This window comes from Cottoperca gobio, chromosome 16, assembly GCF_900634415.1.
Source record: "Cottoperca gobio chromosome 16, fCotGob3.1, whole genome shotgun sequence".
Lineage (NCBI taxonomy): Eukaryota > Metazoa > Chordata > Actinopteri > Perciformes > Bovichtidae > Cottoperca > Cottoperca gobio.
In genome coordinates, this window is record NC_041370.1 from 11,728,871 (window position 1) to 11,743,880 (window position 15,010).

At 40.0% G+C, this 15,010-nt stretch overlaps 2 protein-coding genes across 2 annotated transcripts in view; both read left to right on the plus strand.

Moving 5' to 3' along the window:
* LOC115021029 (G-protein coupled receptor 20-like) overlaps window positions 1-1,085 on the plus strand; it is a 2,146-nt gene extending 1,061 nt beyond the window's left edge. The window contains exons 4-6 of the mRNA XM_029451144.1: window positions 47-131; window positions 410-535; window positions 723-1,085. Of these exons, the coding sequence (XP_029307004.1) occupies window positions 47-131; window positions 410-535; window positions 723-932 (421 nt within the window). The 3' untranslated portion in view covers window positions 933-1,085. The remainder of the gene's footprint in view (window positions 1-46; window positions 132-409; window positions 536-722) is intronic.
* Window positions 1,086-2,779: 1,694 nt separating this feature from the next.
* On the plus strand, window positions 2,780-14,300 carry LOC115021675 (solute carrier family 45 member 4-like). The gene is made up of 13 exons (XM_029452269.1): window positions 2,780-2,942; window positions 4,054-5,072; window positions 7,622-7,810; window positions 7,900-8,079; window positions 8,237-8,910; window positions 9,143-9,292; window positions 9,384-9,632; window positions 9,802-9,921; window positions 10,098-10,197; window positions 10,359-10,439; window positions 10,574-10,704; window positions 11,164-11,232; window positions 11,379-14,300. The coding sequence occupies exons 2-13, from the start codon at window positions 4,850-4,852 to the stop codon at window positions 11,550-11,552; spliced, it is 2,340 nt and encodes a 779-aa protein (XP_029308129.1). The 5' UTR covers window positions 2,780-2,942; window positions 4,054-4,849; the 3' UTR covers window positions 11,553-14,300.
* The last annotated feature ends 710 nt before the right edge of the window (window positions 14,301-15,010 follow it).

Consider the following 15,010-nt stretch of genomic DNA (forward strand, 5'->3'; position numbering starts at 1 on the left):
CGGTTTATGAGATGTTGCAGTGGTTGCTTTAACTGTATTTCCTCAGGGAGAGGAGAAGGAGGGCTGTCCAGCTGCTGACCACAGTGCTGATCATCTTCACTGTCTGCTTCACACCCTTCCACATCAGACAGGTGAGTGAGAGACAGGAGCGACACATTCCTTTAAAAATATCATCATCGTAGCCCTTAAAGCCTCAAGCTGCCCAAAGACAGAGTCACAACATTGGGATGAAAAAGCATTCTTTGGTTGAGCTCAAAACTCATGTCCATACTGAGGCTTGTTAGGAACTACTGTATAACAGTATCAAAACAGGTATATAATAATGCAATATCTGTTGCTGCTTCTATGTTTGGTTAAATGTAACCACATTGTGTAAGTAATCTCATGGCTGTTATGTCTTGTGTTGCAGGTGGTGGTGTACTTCCACCCTGACATGCCTCATAATGTGATAGCCTACCACTTGACTGTCACTCTCAGTAGTTTGAATAGCTGTATGGATCCTGTTGTCTACTGCTTTGTTACAAATAATTTCCAGGTGAGACTGGAGTACTTTCCTTCCTCACTTTACTTCATCCCATTCCTCCTAACATCCTTCCTCTCTGCCACCTGTCCATCTTTCCATCCATCCTTCCCTCCAGCTGTAATTTGTCCATCCATCCCTCATTTATTTGCTTATTTACTCTTCGATTCACTGAATAATTTATTGCCCTTTTGTCCCTCAGGCCACCATGAGAAATATTTTCCGCCGCTCAGAGCCCGAGCAGACTAGCGGCGACATCATCAGCATGCAGCACAGCTCCAAGGCCTCGGGAGGGATGGCAAACGCCATCGCTAATAATATGATCGTGATGACCAAGATCCCCACTTCACTGCAAGAACCACACACTGTGAATCTCATTTCACACGGGGTGAAGAGAGCCAACAGTTACTGAGACGTCACAGTCGCCTGGGGAAAGTTGGCTGTTATTTTTGTACTCTACAACATACTGACCAGTGATAACAGCATCAGTGTGTGATGGCACACTGCTAAGATCTTAGGATCAACAGCCAATGCTGTTGTTATAATAATAATAATAATAATAATAATAATAATAATAATAATAATAATAATAATAATAATAATAATAATAATAATAATAATAATAATAGTTATAATTATAATAATTATAATAATATAATAATCAACCTATTCAGCTGGTTCAGCAATCTAAAAACTTACAGTGACTTAAATTAATTAAAACATTGACAAAAGACTAATCTGTAATTAGTCTGCAACTTAATATCATTATCATGTCAAGAAACCTTTGGACCTGTGACTTTTCAACTGTGAGACAATCTCCCTATCTGCTAGACCAATTTGCTGCCAAATTCAAACAATAGGGCAAAATACACAGTTGATGTATGTGTATTATTACTTGAATCTACCACTGACAAAATCCCAAATCTCATTAAAAAAACAATTTTTTTAATGTAATCTACACAGTCCATATTCTAATCTTAGATATTGTATTTTATGCAGTGTCCAAATACACTTCAGGTTTCTTTTTTTTGTAACATAACATACGAATTAGCCTTAAATGAAGTTTGTAATCCCTAAATAAACCCTCTACCTGAGATTGAGCATGTCAAGGGAGCAATGATAGCTGTGACTTCAGGATATTTTAGAACTGGCAAGGACAGAAGTGCTGATATTATTAATACAACATATTAATGACCCTGATACCTGCCTGGGACCATTGCATCCTTTACATTTGAGTGGAACATACATTGTCTAACAGACTTGGATCAACTTCTTACTGCTAAGTGTGAACAGGATGACGTTCAACAATATACAATTGGAACACAATGCTAAACAGACCACACCTTGATCCCTTTACCATGGAAGGAGAGTGGTATGTTTATTTGTGCCTGGATTACATGGTGAACACTTCAGAAGATCCACTGCAAGAACACATTTGGGAACGATAACCACTTTTGTGCAGCAGAGGGCAACATTGCACTATTTTCTAAAGACCATTATGAGACCAAAGAAAATGTGATCACTCAAATGGAAACTGCTTGGATGACTGAAAGCAGCTACAATGTGAATGTTTGGGCTGTAAATAATGTTTTATTATTATTATTATTATTATTATTGTGTGCTGTTAAGTAAACAATTAGTCATTTTTGTTTCATTAACAATCCTCAAAACCTCTCTTTTTTGGGTAAAATGTCACAAATAGAGAAATTATGGGGGAAATAAAGAGGTGTTTAGGTGAGTCAAATGCTTTGCTTTCTAGTGAATGAGTCAAAATGTCAAACTGGTTCTGCAAATAGTTCTGCCTGGTTATTCAAATGTAAAACCAGCCTCATACGTCTTCATTTTATATTTGAGGTTTAAAAAACAAACAATAAGTTAAATGTTCCATTATTGAAATGAAAAACTATAATGCCTAATCTCAAATTATTAATACATTATTATTTTTGATACATTGTTATAATTGTTATTTATATTTAATTTAATCACTCATTTGTATTATTCATTGATGAGTAATAAATGTAGCTTATTTTGGGTAGTGTAAAAAAAAACAGGATGGCAATGTCGGGAGCATTACAATCAACCTTTACGATACATTATTAAAGTAAAATAGATATTTAAATACATACATTAGTAATAACATGTTAGAAAAGTAAAGCATTTTTTATTGTGATTACCCGTCCATCGTAGGTGAGTAGCTAGATGACGTCATTTGCGTCCTTTTACCACGCCTCGCTTTGTTACTGTGGAAACCAATGAGATTGATGAGTGTAGTGAAGCAGATGGTCACTCAGTTAGCCGGCAAAGGTTAGCCGGCAAAGGGTAGCCAGATTGCTAACCCAAACTAAGAGTTTTACTGTCACGTTATCAAACATTGACATAACGCAGAACTGCCTTGACTTAACCTTAGCGGAATAAATCTCAGGTATGTTACATCTTTCTGTCTTTAATATAACTGGTTCTCTCTGTCTTAACTTGCTAACTAACGCTAGCTGCCTAATTTACGTTAATTTATTAGCCAACCTAACGTTAGCCCGCTAAGGTAACGTTAGCCACAAGTCAAACCCCAGTCAACGTAAAGTTAACATTAGTGTGTCCAGTGTCAGGTGTTTATCTATCGCCATGTGCAGCATCCTCGCATGAATAAGTCACAAAGTCATAAATGACTGCTAATGGCTCGTTATTTACTACGTAGACTGTAGGGCAGTCTGTCGGTGGCTCAGGTAAATCAGCGTTACCGTTAGCAGAACCGCTCCCCGAGTAAAACATGTCCTCACAGGTTCGAGAGGAAGACTCACACCCATCATACATTCCCGTGAAAAAACACGGATTTTCTACTCAAGGGGAAGTTAAAGACGTGTAGATGATTCACTATACATAGGAACAGGTTACTTTGTCACTGTGAAATCATCACTACTGCACATTTCTCAGTACTGTCTCCTATCTGTGGGAAGCGTTTTAACGCTCACTTTATTTTGTTTAAACATTACCATAAAACAACGTGACCTAAAACAGACTGAAAGGGATTGCGTTAAAACAAAGGAGAGGAGAGAAGAGTGGAGATTAAAATTATCCCCAAAATCCGCTTGTTTTAACTGTTATCTAATAACGTTACACAACACAGCTGAGGTGTTGTGACAAGTGTTGATTTTCTAATGAGGCTTTTGTTCATGCCTCTGATGTCTTTATAGCCTGCTGGTGTTCGGGTTCAAAGGTTACAGGTGATGTCAGTGAGTTTCGCATACTGTACTCAGAGAAGATACATGAATGAAAGTCTTTGTAGTCATTTCAGATCGTTAAGGTGTGGCAAAATTGCTTCATCCTTTTTGTTTCCTATCATGGGACCCAACTGCACTGCAGGCTCCCATGTTTTTACAAAGCCTTGTAGTATTTAGACCATGACCCCATACTCACAATAAAAGTAATATAAAAATCAGATTTTATCTGTGTGAGTACCATTTTAGAAAATAAGTGATAGGGTTGTACTATTTTAGAGCTTTCGCTAACTATCTAACTGGTGTCTGTTTTTCCTGCAGGTTGCTGTGTCACTCAGTAGGTCAGTTGCCAAGAAGTTTCCACATGCTTTGACCCCGACATGCCAAAAAGTGTACTCGCATGCACACACAGACTTCTGCTGAGCCTCTCTCTAATAACACAGTCCAGGTACTGCATGCACACAACCTCCAAAACACACTGCCGCCAGCCACAGCAAACGCACTCGCAGACATATTCTAACGGCATACCACAAACACAGCTACTGGACCCGGGCAAAGGCGCATTCCGCCACCCCCCCTTCTCCTACCTCTTCTGCTGTTCCGTGCTCCACCCCTTTACATACCTCTGGAGCTATGCAGAACGTCTTTGCTCTTTCTGAAATTTGTATCTGCAAGCCACAGTGAGGAACACCATCGCTCTCCCACTGAGCTTCTGAGCCGTGCACCGTGTGACATATCTGCATGATGGCCATGGGATAAAATGTATGGAATATATTTTTACCACATTATTTTTTTGGACACAATCTCATTATAATGATTATTCCTGCCTCATCCTCAATTTTTTGCAATTCTTTGGCTTTGAACCCAGAAGGTGCTGAACAGCAGAGATGCTCTCTAATGAATCTTTCTGGATATCTTTGGCTTCTCTTACACAGTGAGTGATCAAGATGAAAACCATGGATTACGTGTCCTATTGGCATTTAATAACACAGTACAGTTTGGCTTACATATATAGGAGATAGTAGCAATCATTAATATACACTGATATATCTATATATATATATATATATATATATATACCAGCCATTCTGCAAAGTAAACCCTTTACCAGATTGTAATGGGAGGAGAAGCAAAGCAGAGGGAGGCTTATGGCCTTCCGCAGAGGAGGAAACCCAAGGAAGAATCAGAAGAGAGTGACAGCGGGAAGGATGTGGAGGAAGAGGGCAGAGGTATGCAGATCCCTTTGCATCGCTGGATAATGCACGGGGCAGTGATGTTTGGACGCGAGTTCTGCTACGCTATGGAAACAGCCCTGGTAACGCCAGTGCTGCTGCAGATAGGTAAGGAGATGCAATACAGTCATATAGAGACGGACACACTCTTGCTCTTCTAAACAGCGCTGGAATTTTAATTTCCTAATTGTTACCAGCACATATTGTGCACCTTGTTGTGATAGGTATGGGACACAAACATTAGCAGAGCAACTTGTACATAATAGATGGGTATCTGCCACCGACGAGCACAAATGCCTGTCTAAATATACATTTGTCAGTTTTTTCAGCGGTAGCAGAGTTATTAGAACCATCCAACATGAGTTGCACAGTTGTAGGTTAATTGTACTATCAGTGTAGCCATATGCTGTTTCAAAGCTGGTGTTTACACTACATTTAGTGTGCAGCACATTCTGTTTATCTTGTCAGGTATCTTAGTGATATATTTGTGGCAGTGCTCCCCTGGTTGGTGTCAGAAAAACTGCCAGACCCACACTGACTCTTTTCCCAGATTCAGCTGTGAGCATATTATTATTTGCTCATTTTCTATACATAAGAATAGTTGGGTTTGTGTTGAAGCCCACCACAGCTATCCAAAAAGAAATGTCGTATCAGTCTAAATCCCAGCAGTACCAGTAGTCAGGTAACCCCACCAACACTGTGGAATTTGACTGTTGTTTCATAGCCAGACGGGATCTATTGATTTCCCTGGCTGCACCACTGTGTCATGTAACCTGCCCGCCCAGCAGCAGCCAACCAGGGGGCTATATAGTTAAATGTCAGGTTTGCCACCATAGCAGAAATGGAACAAAGGTATTTTCCCTTGGCTAGGTATGACAAGAATGTGTAACTCGGCACATTTTAGCCTCTGTATTCTCTCCTATTCGTATTATTGTAAGAAAGATTATGTTTTTAAAAACTTTTATGTAAACCCATTCTGGGTGTTTTTGAAAGCATTTTTAAGTTAGCACTGTAGCTTTAGAACATTGAACTCAAGTAGGAAGTATGCTCAGCCTAGTTTTCTTGCAACACAAACCTACTTAATGAGTGTGTCATAGTTCAGCTTTCCTTAAAGCAAATAGGTTATGTTGAAACAGTGTTACTCACTATTTGTTCCTTGAGGTCTAACTGTTTCGAATGCATTTCTACCATTTAAAGTAAAAAACCTTTCATAGTGCTGCTGGAGGTCAAAAACTCTACAAGGTACCTAAGTTAAGTCTATGTGAAGTCTTATTGACAAAAGATAGAGTCATTAACAATCGAAAAAACAGACAGAAAATAAATATGTTCCTACGGCAAGAAAGCTACCCGCTGTCTTGTTCACTTAAGAGAGAGGGAATGCAGGAGCAGAGCAAGGGTAACATGTTGTTCCCGTGAGAACCAGTCGCACCAGCCAACTGACTGACTTCAAGTGCATCACATTTTTACATTGAAACTATGTCTTTATAAGGGGTGGAAAATGAGGATATTGCCATCTTGAGATAGCTGTTTTCATTCTGACAGCTGACAGCAGTGCCTTGTTTCCCATAAATATCGCACATATTTGGGCCACATTGGTACATTGAAAATGATCAAACCACATTGATATTGAAAACGTACAAGGATGAGTGTTCTTTGATTTCAGTGCCTAGTTCTGCTCATGACGGTCAACTGGACGTGGTGTCACCACTTTCCTGGCTGTTTTATGCATATTTCTGTCTGTGCTGTTTGAACTGTTCACCTCATTATCGGAACTGTTCCTGCCATCCTAAAAAGCCCCCTTTTTTTTTTTTAAAGGAAGCTGTTTAAGAAACAAAAGTGATTCTTCATACATTGGTATGCTAGAGCTGTTATGCACTATGCTTTTATAAACAATGAATGGAATGTAGAAAAACATTCACCGTTTTCTCTGCTTTAACTGCTTTGACTAGTCCCTACATGACAAACATGAAAACGTTGGCTATGAGGGTTTTTTTTACCAAGATGGCAGGACAAAAAGCTGAGTAATTCATTATATCAGTCTTTCAGTCCGTAGTAGTAAGAAGTTATTGTTAAAAACCGGGTTTGTAATACAAACATGTAAATCTAATTAAACTCAATGAACACATTTGACAGATCTCAACATCATACTTTATAGCATATTTTAAAAAATCAGTGTAAAAGACCATATTTCTGGCCTTTTCAGAATGATAGTGCCTCAAGTGCAAAATTAACACAAAAGGATATTAGATGGAGCAAAGCATATGTTATGCTCAATGCTGAAGATGTTAACGCTTACTGCGGTTACAATCGTTTCCTTCCGTTAACTCATTTACATTCCTGTTTCATTAAGTGAACTCAAATACATTTGATTTCATTAATTAAACTGTCATTGTTTTATTTTGTTGTATTATTATATGAAATATATAAAATATTGTGAAAGCACAGACACTTTAGTAAAATACATGATGTTGCTGTAATGATGTAGCTTATTATTTAACCATTGGGGTCAAATGCAATAACCGAGAGGCACATCTGAGCTAAAGCATTTATTCATGTATTTTCCTAATAAATTGAATGTAAAAATCTGTCCAAATATAGTATACTTTGATTTATCGCTTAGTCTTGAATCCACCACTTTGTTTGTGTGCGTTTTCTAGGTCTTCCTGAGCAATATTACAGTTTAACCTGGTTCCTCAGTCCTATCCTGGGTCTCCTCTTAACGCCTGTGATCGGCTCGGCCAGTGACCGATGTACTCTGTGGTGGGGTCGGAGAAGACCATTCATTCTGGCCCTGTGTGTAGGTGTGCTGCTGGGAGTGGCGCTCTTCTTAAATGGGTCATTAATAGGTGAGTAGAAGGTACTGGAGATTGCCACTTAAGGATTAGCATAATTACTGTTTAACTCCATCTTTATGTATTCCGTTGTGTTCTGTTAGGCCTTTCCGTTGGTGACAGTCCCAGCAACCAGCCAATTGGCATCGTCCTCACTGTATTAGGTGTGGTTGTGCTGGACTTCAGTGCTGATGCCTCTGAAGGACCAATCAGAGCTTACCTTCTTGATGTTGCAGACACTGACGAGCAAGATATGGCCCTGAATATTCATGCCTTCTCTGCTGGTAAGATATGTATGCACACGCACACGCACACACGTACAGATGATGCTCACAATGTTTTACACATATTGGCAGTACAGTTCCAGAAGCTGCTTGCACTTTGTTTATTAGACTTTGCAAATATTGACTTGTGTATAAAAGTATAAACCTGTCTCTCCAGGACTCGGCGGAGCGGTGGGCTACATGCTGGGAGGTCTAGACTGGACTGGCACAGCTCTGGGCCAAGCATTTAAATCACAGGAACAGGTCCTCTTCCTGTTCGCAGGCATCATCTTCATTATCTCTGTCACACTGCACATGCTCAGTATCCCTGAGCGACCTTTCGCTCCTTCCAACCAGCTTAAAGTCACAGTAAGTGCGGCGTCTACCAGCCAGTTGTCTTTCAGGCCCGTTGGTCACACGGCACTTTCCCTTGCCGTGATCGAGGAGGAGGATGCTTCAGCTCGAGCACCGTCCCGGGAGGACAACGAATCAGATCCCGAGGAAGGGGAGATGGACTTCCTTGCTGTGGAGCGAGTGCGCAGTAAAAGCGATTCAGTCTTAGCCATGCCAGATGCTACGATCGAGATGGATTCTGACCTCGATCCAGACGCACAACATTTCCTGCAAGAGGTGCATCACTTACTAGCAGAGACGCAGGAAGAGCTACAGGATGTTTTCCAACCATCAGACCACATTATTGGGTCCTCGTCTCCTGCTGGTGAACCAACTACTGATGGGATGTTGGTCTTAGAGCCTACAAATCCAGCTTGGCCTGAGCTTAAGGGTCCAACAAACGGCACTCCTCTCCTTCAGATCAGTTCTGGCTCACAGACCTCGCACCTGAAAACAAAGGTGAAATCAGCTGCTACGGTGGCAGATGTTATTTGTGGTGGCTAAAAATGACGTTGCGGGGATCAGAAACAAATGTCATCAAGTGTCAATGTTACAAGTTATTTGATATGTTGTTATTTCCCCTACTATTACGCAATATATGGAACTCTTCAGAGACAGAAAACTTCTGTTCTGTCTTTCAGTTCCCCTTTGTGCCTTCAATATGTACGTCTGTGCTTCTCTTGTGTCCCAGCAAGGCAAGCCTCTCAATGGTGTCAATGCGGGCTTGTCCTCTTCTGACCACTCCAATGCAATGAAAGACCATGCCTCCACTAGGCTGCAGAGCCGGCCCTCCAACACCTCAGTTTCATCCCGACCACACCCACACACCTTCTACAGACAGGTACAGTTGAGTTTGCCATTTTTTGAGTTACTTTCTGTAACAGTCATTTTGCAGATGTGAAAAGGCTGATGTTTGTCTTGTTTCTCTTTAGCCCTCCTTCACTTTCTCCTACTACGGACGAGTGGGATCACAGCGCTATCGACTGCGAAGGGCAGCGCCACTGAGCCCTCGGCCAATCACCACCTCCCGCAGTCTGAATGACCTGAGTGAACTCCAGCGGGATGCCGACAGGCGGGAGTTGCAGCTGTCAGTTAGCAGTCTGTCATCTGAGGGCTCCATCGGTGAGGGAGGACCAGACAAGGGTACAACTGTTCGACTGCTCTGGTTATCCATGTTTAAGGTGAAGTAAATTGCAGATGTTTTTAATACTTACACATTTTTTTCTCCTCCTATTTCACTATTGAACTGCATCACATTTACAACATTTTAAGGATTTGCAGATTAATAAAAAACATTCTTCATGTTCACCTGCTATTCTTGAATCCTCGTTTCTTTTCTGTCCCCGGTAGATGCCGAGGCAGCTGTGGACATTGTGTGTGTGTCACCTCCTCACATGGTTCTCCATTATAGCTGAAGCTGTGTTTTACACCGATTTCATGGGGCAAGTCATCTACCACGGAGACCCCACGGTACACACGCACACTCGCACACCCTCATGCCCTTGTGTGTCTTACTGTTCAAAGACAGTGGTGCTAACTGACTGTGAGCTACACAAAGTCATGTGTGCCAAATACAAACACTACAATGTCAGTTAGCTAGTGTATTTGTAAAGTCAAGTGTATGATTACATTCCGGTTTTTTTCAGGCACCAGCCAATTCCACAGAGATACTGAACTATCACAAAGGAGTACAGATGGGCTGCTGGGGATTGGTGGTCTATGCTGCTACTGCTGCTGTCTGCTCTGGTAAAACCCGAACACTGTTCATTTTTACATTTGAAATCTCCCAGCTACTGTATTTAAATAAAAAACAAGTGGCCAGTGAAACGATTAAACTTTTCCCTCCCTTTTGTGTCCTGCTCCCCCACGCTGTCTTGAATCTGTTTTCTTGTCATCTCTCCACTCAGCAATCCTTCAGAAGTACCTGGATAACTTTGATCTGAGTATTAAGATTATCTACATTGTTGGAACTCTGGGATTCTCAATAGGTCAGTTTTGGCGATAGAGATAACAGCTGACACTAATGCAGTGGAGTGCAGTGTATCCGGGAGAAGCTGCATGTTTTCTTAATGGCAAAAGGAAATGTAATGTATTTAAACAGCTTTCCTCCCTCTAACCTTAGGAACGGCTGTCATGGCGATCTTCCCTAATGTTTATGTTGCCATGGTGATGATCAGTAGCATGGGCATCATCTCCATGAGTATCTCCTACTGTCCCTATGCATTACTAGGGCAGTACCATGAAATCAAAGAGGTATGTACACAAACAGAGAGTTCACACGCATGTCCATGCACATGGTCCGACCCTGGCCGAACACTACGCAACATGAAATAGGAGCAAACAAACGTTTATTTTGTGTATCATTTAACCTTGGTACATCAGTAGAGGCTTTGCATCAGCAACACTTTTAACACATTGGACATTTAAACAAGGTGTGTGTGTGTGTGTGTGTGTGTGTGTGTGTGTGTGTGTGTGTGTGTGTGTGTGTGTGTGTGTGTCGTACAGCATTGAAAGTGATTTGTTCTGTATCTCATCACTTGAGACATTATGTAGCAGTTGTTACACATATTGTATATTGTCGCCCTGCCTGTAAAGTTAGTCAACATATTTTTAGTTTTTAAACTTCACCTAAAAGTGTAAAAGCTACACACTGACAGTCTATGTGATATACGATGGAAGTGACAGTTTCTCCTGTTCTGGTCCTCTCCTCAGTACATTCACCACAGTCCAGCAAACACTAAAAGAGGTTTTGGTATTGACTGCGCTATCTTATCCTGCCAGGTGAGCATTCATACTTTCCCCCCCGTCAGTTCTAAATTTAAACTGATCCTGCCAAGTGAGATTTTGCTATTAAAATGAGCAACTAACAAACAGCACTGAGTGATTGTTGGTCTTTTTGTGTTGAATCATTATATCTTTATTTTCAGGTCTATATCAGCCAGATTTTGGTTGCATCGGCCCTCGGGGCTGTGGTGGAGGCAGTTGGCAGTGTGCGTGTCATTCCTGCAGTGGCCTCGGGGGGCGCCTTCCTTGGCTTCCTTACTGCCTGTTTCCTCGTCATTTATCCTGATGATGAGCCCAGCAGCTCCGAGCAGGACTAGGTCGTGGTGGGTTTACCTGGAGATTCAGACCAAAATGGAGGAAGGACCAGTGACCAGAGGTTGGCTCTGCTGAACCTCACAGATGGAGATAGTTTAAAGAAGACGGAGAATGATTCTGTTGCCTGAGCATTAACTGCCCAAGCCACATCATGTGAGGATTTGAACAAATGTTTATGCCTTTTGTGACGGAGGAAAGATGACGAAAAGAGGGAAAACAGAAAGTTGACTCCCATCTACAGACATCTGGGTGGGATGGATTTGGATAGATTATGTTTTTGGAGTAGACGACTGAACAAAGGAAATAATCTCAGTGTTGGGCTGCTATGCTTGTCTTATTGCTACCTCAACCCTTAAACAAATAACTGTTAAGATGGCTAGAAGTGAGCCATTAGTGACTTGTTGAGACTGTTGAAAAAAAAACTTAGCTCAGACTACTGAAAGAAATGTAAGCCTTTATTGCGAAAACACAAATAGGAGACACACAGAGCACTTTCTGTCTTACTTCTGAACATTATTGTCACACTGATGCTGCAGAACGACGTATTGTGTGATATTTTACTTCACAGAAGCTGCTTAATGGACAATCATGGTGCTGTAAAAGAGTGTACTGCATTACATGTAGACTGAATACAGATGTTAATATTTGTTCCAGTCTGTTAATGGAATACCTTGGGTTAGGGTTAGGGGTATTATATTGTTGTTTTATAAATGCCAGAAAGTTTCCAAGCTACAGTTGAAGCCGTCTACGTTTGTTGTAGACATAACAATTTCATACACTTTTTTTATTCACTTTTTTTTATTCACATTCATGATAGATAGCGAGCTAGTGTGCAGTATGAAGTGTCCTTTTATGACATCTTTTTCCTCGACTGTACAGAAAAGCACAAACATTCTTAATTAGATATTCTCCTTTCACGCCATGATAGGCAAGAAACCTTTTATCGTAATGTAGTTAAGAAATTAAGCCAGCAGCTGTGACAATGTATTTTTTGCACTACGGTTGAGTCTACGGATGGATCTGATATCCACGTTGCCTTTATTCAAAATGCCAACCAAATGAAATGCAAAGTCTGTCTCAATAAAGACAGATTTTTCATTGCAATGTAGTGCAATAGTGTATCATGGCCTCTCAAGTTTTACCGTAAGCGTTTTTGGGTTTAAGTGTGATTTGTATTAGAGGTAGCATTCATTTAGCTTTCTATTGAATAATTCAAAAAGTGTTTTTTGAAATGATGAAAGATGATTCCAAATACAGTTGAAATGGGGAAACATGTCCATCAAGGCACATGCAGTATGTCATATCCAGTCAATCCAAAAACAACAGAAATACTCTAAAGTTTCTGATTGTATTGGAAGCCAAATGACCCGAGCCCACATTAGAGTAGCCGGTGTGCCATGCTGATCATCGGACGGCCGTGAAACTGTCCTGCTGTACAGAAAGGACGGATAAAAAGATAAATAGCTCCCATACTGCCAGGCTTCAGTTTACATCAGAATAACAAACCTGAGCGGTGGCAGAGAGAGTCTGTGGAGGATTATTGTGAACATTGAACAGCATGCAAGATAATGTTTAGCATAGTCCCTACCACACCTAAACATATTGTAAAAAGCTACAGACTTAGGTACAATCTTAATTGAACAGCATAGGCTCAGAACCTCATCATTCTTGAATATGCAAGTTAGTATAAATGCCCAAATCAGCCTTAAGTTCACTAATATTATTCATTTTAATTGGGAAGGTTTAATGTCACACGGTCTGAAACTGTTCCATAAAGCTGTAATGCTGCATAACTTAATTGGTAGAGAGGACCATATCTATGCAAGGCCAACAACTGATCTATGCACATTTGAAATGTCCTTGGCGGAGATGTTGTGAACGTTGAAGACGTTAAAGAGGTTTATTATCTTTGGACCCTTGAAAGACTTCTTTACTTTGTTTATGAACACTGCCAACAGTATTTCTGGGGACCTTGTATCCTGCTAGCTATGCCATTGCTTTGCCTGTCATGACAGAAAAGTGATTGCTATAGTGTGTGGTCGCTATCACCGAGGACTTAAGATCTTAAGTCTCGGGATGAACAAACACCACTACATATTGAAGGGAAAGTGTTTAGAAAATAAACACAAAATGATATAATTAATCAATAATTTCCCTGTAAATAATGCAGAGATTCTGCTTTTGTGTGACATGGGGTGTGGGAATTGTTGTGGGCCTGTTTTTATAAAAGCAGCTGTTAAATAATATTGTTAGTTGTATTAGTTATTTTGCTAATACTTTGTGAGGTACCGTTGCCTTTATTCCTTCACTGGTTCTGTCGACACAATAAAGCTTTCTTTTTCACTTTCTTTCTTTTTATCAGAGGACCAGAAAAAAAAATGTTCATTCCTTTTACATTAACTTAGTTTTAGTTCAATGAGTAATTTAACTTCAGCTGGTCTATATGTTTCCATCTCACCACTTGTAGTGCCAAACTACCGTTTTAAATAATAAGAGCTTCTTGGAACAGGCCCCTGGTTTATTGAAATTGTTTTGGTTTTATACAAATGTTAAGACTTTAAGGATGCTATTCTATGTTTTGGTTTGAAAGTCACTCCCTGGTGTGTTTTGTTTTTAAGGGATTTATGAATATTTTTGCTGCTACACAGACTTTTGTACAATGTAGACAAGGTATTTTTGTACCACTTATTTGTAAAAAGAGAATGAATGCACCTTCCCTTGTGTCTGTGTTTTTAAATGACTCGCTCAAACATGCTATTTCTACATGTAGTCTTCATTAGCTCAATTATCGACACATGTTTGTAATTATTGTAAAAGTAAAAATGGAGATGAAATAACCTCACAATTGAAGCAATAAGCTACAGGAAAGTGATTGATTTCAGTAGGAGGTGTAAATACAGTTAAGAAGTTAGAAGTAATAATTAATCATTTGTCATGGTACATCTCTTAGCCTTGACAGACGGACAGATTTTGTGTTAAGAGAAACAATTATCCAATGCTAAGTCCTTAATAGCACAATGCACATGAACTAAAGTTACTGAATTTGTCTCAAATTCATGTAAAAAATTCCGTAAACATGTTTCAACAGAGTTAATCAGTGCAGTCAATCAAATTAAGTTATTCCTTTAATACAATGACAACTCAAATTGAGAGGCAGCTGATGTTTTAATATATAACATTTATAATATTGTTTTAGCTAGTTGTACAATGATTGGGAGATGGTTATTTCATGTGTTTTTAATTTAGATCTACGTTTATTTTACACTTTTATTAAAGTTTGTTTTGATAATTAAGGTATAGCCTACATACTTTGCACATGGAGTGATTCCGGTTGACTGTATCTCAAACTCAATTGGTCAACCACCACCACCATCTTCAGGCCAGTATGAGTTATTACAGTATTCAAACTTACTGTAAAGGGAAAATTCACAATGATAAAGAAAGTTGTTATTTCATGTCC

What these genes read in the sequence shown, in the direction of transcription:
- LOC115021675 (XM_029452269.1), top strand. Translation starts at nt 4,850, where the DNA reads ATGGGAGGAGAAGCAAAGCAGAGGGAGGCTTATGGCCTTCCGCAGAGG. An exon ending in CTTAAATGGGTCATTAATAG is followed by an intron (nt 7,811 to 7,899) that starts GTGAGTAGAAGG and finishes GTGTTCTGTTAG; the next exon opens with GCCTTTCCGTTGGTGACAGT. An exon ending in TATTCATGCCTTCTCTGCTG is followed by an intron (nt 8,080 to 8,236) that starts GTAAGATATGTA and finishes CTGTCTCTCCAG; the next exon opens with GACTCGGCGGAGCGGTGGGC.